At 44.5% G+C, this 5,375-nt stretch overlaps 1 protein-coding gene across 1 annotated transcript; it reads right to left on the bottom strand.

The window, feature by feature from the left end:
- Window positions 1-216: 216 nt before the first annotated feature.
- On the bottom strand, window positions 217-5,054 carry TREX2 (three prime repair exonuclease 2). Its single transcript, XM_044306157.1, has 2 exons — window positions 4,917-5,054; window positions 217-1,755 (listed from the first exon to the last, which is right to left on the bottom strand). Exon 2 carries the CDS (start codon window positions 1,729-1,731, stop codon window positions 1,072-1,074), a length of 660 nt encoding a protein of 219 aa, XP_044162092.1. The 5' UTR covers window positions 1,732-1,755; window positions 4,917-5,054; the 3' UTR covers window positions 217-1,071.
- Between the last annotated feature and the right edge of the window lie 321 nt (window positions 5,055-5,375).

Genomic DNA, 5,375 nt, shown 5'->3' with positions numbered 1-5,375 from the left:
GTATATGTAATCATTTATATATTAGGATATCTAGGTCGGAGCCCTCGCCCATGGGACACGTTTACATTTAGCGGATGAGTCACTACTCTTCCTGTTATGTGCTGTGTCCATGATAAAACCGCATGTGACAATAAACGGTCATTATAGGAAGTGCAGCGAACCTCCCGGGACGCGGCATCAACGTGTACATTAAGAGGAAAGTGATTCATACCAGCGTATCATAAAAACACTTTATTAACTTACAATACAATGCTTGTGAAATACATTGCATAAAGTAAAGCGCTGAGAGTCCTTATAATCAGAAAATATGCAGTATAGGAGCTCCTGACGGTTTTCCAGGGAATTTTTATTTAAGAATATGGGTCAGAAAAAATCATTACTCACCTCCGCCGACAGGGGCAGACCCTACAGGTAAATTTTCTCATGGGCTGATGTCCATGTGGCCACCTGATCCCTTATCATGGCTGCCAGCTGGGTACATAACGATCTGATGCTCTGAGCATTAATTAATGCTAGGAGCACCAAGTACATACGCAACTGGCCAGCTGCCACAAGTGCCCTCCTGAATTCAACTCTATTGTTGTCCTCGGTAAGGTGATGTAGTTGAAAACTGTGGCGAGGGTAGCAGTATTTTATGCTGCACTGTGGTATTGAGTTCCTCTGGGGCGGGTTTTTGTGCTGCACTGTAGTATTGCTGACTCCTCCTACTTGTGTTGCTCTGCCTTCGCCTACAACTAAAGACTTAGTTTTTTAAGGTCACTTTAACTTCTCAGTCCGCCCCTGTCCACCGATTCACTGCTGCTGCCCTGGTCCCAGCCTGACTGCCGGTTTAGCCCCCTACTCTGCCTGTGATTGGCTGCGTAGGCATTTCCGATGTGTTGAGCCAAGACCAAAAAGAAAGTGAAAAAGTAAAAAGCAGCTGGGGGACTGGAGCAGCTTCGGAATCGGTGGAGATAATTTTTTTTTTAACCCTTTCTGACCAATATTCTTAAAAAAAAATTCTCCCTGGAAAACCGCTTTAATGTTTTGCATAGAGGGTCTCCACCAACGTTTATATGTGGTAGGTGGTGGTTATGTGTACATAGGTTTTATCTCCTCCCATGTTTTGTAACATGGCTCCTCAAGTATTTGCCTCGCTTGGCAAATGAAGACCAGGATTAGGGTCAGCACATCCCCTTCTGCGTAGTGAGAATGATTTGGTTCCCTTCCAAAGCTTCGCCTGTATAATTCGGGTAGGGTATGTCTCCCCTTGACATACTTGGAAGTTGGATTATCCAGGCGTCGGAAAGCTTGGAGAGAATCCAGACACAACATGGTGCCGGGAAAGTCTCCATTTTGTTGCAGGAGCTCAGTCTTCAAGAGCGGAAAGTCGTAAAAGAATCCATTATGGGCAACCAGACAGACCGGTTTGGCCTGACGATTGATGAATTCGTTGACCGAGTTGATGAGGCTCGTATCAAATTTTTGCTTCTCGCTGTTGCTGAGGTTTTCATTGTTGAGGCCGGTGATACTAGAAGCTCCTTCACTGATGGGTTTCCCTGGGTCCACGCACAGACAGAGCTTGTCCAGAACCCGTGGGAGCTGTACCTCCCCCGAATCATTGGTTGCTGGGTTCTCCAGCGAGGACACATGGACGGCAATCAGACAAATCTCTGTGATTTTTGGTAGGTCAGCATTGAGACCCGTGGCTTCCAGGTCCAAGAAGACAAAGGTTTTTGCCATTTCACCCATAATGGAGGCCTCTGATGGGATATTCTAGAAAAGATGAAATAATAGGCCATGTTAGCTACACGTTCATGGCTTGCTCATGAATCTGATACCACAAATATTACAATCCCCCATGAAACTGGACCTTTTGCCGTTGAATCCTGAATGAAGCTAGATCCTTATGAAGAGATCCAAAACAAGTCAGTACAGCATGGAGGGGCAGTGTACAGTAAAGATGATGGAATGTCCGGTGACCACCACCAATGTGTAGTACCCCAGAGCGGGCACTACCATTCATACTCCCTGCTACTGTCTCTAACGGCTAACAGATAATGTCATCAGTATATCTGTTTCCAGGTCCTTTGATATTGTGCCTTAATAACAATGTAATGAAACCTAATATATTGTTATTTCATGCACTGTGCCTGGTTATCCAGCAGGAGAGAGATCTTTAGATAGACTAGAACTTACCATTCCATTATCTCCCTTTTGGGCAGAAGTGGGCTAGTTCTGCTTCCTACCAAGGGAGAGGCTGTAGGAAGTTATAGGGAGTCTAGAGTCGATAGTGGAGCTGAAAAGCCACGAGATATGGTGCAGTGAGGGGAATGGCCTCCCCCTCCTGCCACAGGAGTTTTTCAGGACAAGCAGCTTGCAGAGCACCCCAACTCCTTGCAGTTCATAGACAGAGTATTACGAGGGGGTCAATAGCCAAAGGCACCCTATTCAAAGGTACCAGAACTATCATAAAGTCCAGTAACCAGACTGAAGCCAGAGATTAGCACAGCAGAAAGGGATAAAGTAGAGTATTCAAGTTTGCCTGCCAGTTTACCCTAAAATCTGCTGGCACTAAGAGAAAGACCACTGATTGTCTGGATGCAAGTTTATTTAAGTAAAGCTGTTGAACTTTTACCAAGTCTGGACTCTTACTCCACCAACTATCACTCTCCCCTTTATTGCTATGGAGCATAACACTGGGGAGTGACGGCATCCAGGTAGGAGCACCGTGACTAATAAGGCCGCATTACCACTCTGTATTCCTAAAAACCTGGGACACGATCCGCCCTTGTGGGGCAGCACGCTGCAAATGTATGCAGCTAATGGTCAGGTAAAGAAAGAGTTGCTAGGCAACTAGTATTTATGACTAATTATAACCTATAATTCATTATCCCATAAAGTGTGTGTAATAAAACCATTTGCTTATCTGCCCAGTGTTACGACATAAAGTGGAACGTCCCGTAAAAAATAAACAAATCAGGTAATGCGTGTTCATGTTGGGTTTGGTCGAGCATGAATATTAATATAGGTAAATTATTGGGAGTAGTTTTATGTAAATCATGCCGTGTGATCTCGGTATAGCACTGTGGAGTATAGTGGCACGGTGTAAATGAATAAAAGGAATGAAGAGGTCATAAACACTCTTGAGTTTCTTAGGACTGATCCTGGGGAGCTCAGCTAGGGAGGGATGTCGCCCCTGGGGTTGTCCAGGAACATGCCAGACTAAACTAGCCGACCGTAGAGTCTGATTAAAACAAAAAAAACAAAAAAGGCAAACAATTGCCTGAACACGTCTATTTATGACCTACATACACAGCTTTGGCTGACTGTGGCTGATACTTTACAACTTGGCAGATCACATTTTTTTTTAAATCTGCCATCGGCCATCATTAATGCTCACTCGCACTACTTTCTCAAACAATGGCTGGCCACTGACTAAAAGCGCTGTAGTAACACGCTCCCTCCACCACATGGTTGACAGTGCCATTTAGTTCCGTCGCCAATGTCCCGCGATGTAGCTACACCCAAACAGCTGATCGGCGGAGGTGTGGGGTGTCAGACCTCCGCCAATCAGCTAGCGATGGCCTATCCTCTTCATAAAAGCTGGACAACCCCTTTAAAGGCTATGGACACCTTCTTGGGAATTTTTTTAATGATTGCATTCTACTCATTTTAGGCCAAAAGTATTTTCTTCAGTTGGTCTTCATTAAAAAATGATCAGCCATTTCTGAGATACAGGGTTAAACATCAGTCTGTTTGCAGGCTGTCAGTTTATGTTTTCTTGCTCTTCTCTTTGAACTCTTGACCTCATAAACACTCATTATTGCTCAAGTCTTATCAAAGTGATAAGACTATGGCTTAAACTGAAACTGACAGTCTGCCAACAGACTGATTTTTAACACTGTATCTCAGAAATGGCTGATCATTTTAAATAAAGACCAACTGAAGAAAAGACTTTTAGCTCAAAATGAGTAGAATGCAATCATAAAACATGCCCCCAAAGGTGTCCCCATAGCCTTTAAGCCATAAATACCTTGTAGATGAAGACAAGGAAGGCACTTAGGACACATCAGAAGTTTTGATTGGTGTTGAGCCCCCCTGACGATTGCTGAAACGACGGGCCAGAACTGCTTAGCTGAGAGCTGTGGTCGACTCTCCTTGGCGAGGTCTGGACTCATAGACCCCCTAAGGTGAGACTAGCCCTTTAAAGACTCTACAGAACATCGCATCCTCTGTGGGCTGAACCAAATAGAGTAGGAATCAACAACCTCCGTCACTCTAGCTGCTGTGAAACTACAACTCCCAGCATGCACATTTATTCGGCTGTTCTTGAAACTCCCATAGAAGTAAAAGGAGGATTCTGGGAGTTGTAGTTTTTGAACAGCTGTAGGTTGCTGATACCCGAATTATTGTATATTGGAGTAGATACTGATGTAGCAGAGCTAAAAAAATCATTAACTTCTATAGGGTTGCACTGTCCTGACTCTGAAATCCTGCAGTCCCATGTAAGCACACTGTCCATGATACCACTGATGCCCTAACAACTATACGTACGACTTTCATTCACTCCCAGAGAACAAAGCTGTGACCCCGCTGTCCGGCTGACTGACACTATGGATGTTCTAGATAATTTTGCACAATGCCTTCCAGCCTGAAGTGACCCTGTGCCATCTCCTGGGATCTGTTAGTTAAGCAATTTCCTAATCTATCACGAGCAGAGAATATAGCTTGTTGTACGCCGCCGTCTATCTGCTGCGGAGCAACTGTGAAAGATTTGAAGTTTCTCCTTATTACAGGAAAGCTCTAATAATGGTACATGTTTGGAATTGCTATTTATGCGATTGCCTGCTATCTTTTTATATAATAGGAGACATGATCAGACAGTCTCAGGGGTAGGATCCCCAAGTTACTATAACATATAGTTAGGATCTTACCTGATAACGATCTTGGTGACAGCCCCGGTTATGTCTTGGGACAAGTATGGACAGGTTTATATAGTGTGTGGTCTACTGCTTGTACGCGTTATGTCATCCAAAGAGCTGTGTGTGCACACCCTCCAGCATGTGTCACTGCTGAGGAGGAACCAGTCAGAATGCAGGCTGCAGCTACTTCCTGCTGGAGCTTCACTGTAGCAGGAGTTTCGTTTTAGCTTAAGAGACGTGACCAGCCTGATAATAGAAAATAGAAATTTTGGAAACTCCCTGACTACTGTGGGTTCTCAATCTCCTGGTCCCGATGGAAAGGTGTCTGAAATAAAAATGGGTGTCCCGTAAATGGTTCAAAGAAAAGTGGAGCAATAGATTAGAGTCTAGATCTCGTTTTCCAGAAGCTCCAGTGACCGCAGCATCTATCCTGCATGGTCAAGGAGGATTTAAAGGGGTGTTCTGACAACA

This window comes from Bufo gargarizans, chromosome 9 (assembly GCF_014858855.1).
Source record: "Bufo gargarizans isolate SCDJY-AF-19 chromosome 9, ASM1485885v1, whole genome shotgun sequence".
In the NCBI taxonomy this organism is placed as follows: Eukaryota; Metazoa; Chordata; class Amphibia; order Anura; family Bufonidae; genus Bufo; species Bufo gargarizans.
This window is presented reverse-complemented; position numbering and strand designations above follow the sequence as displayed.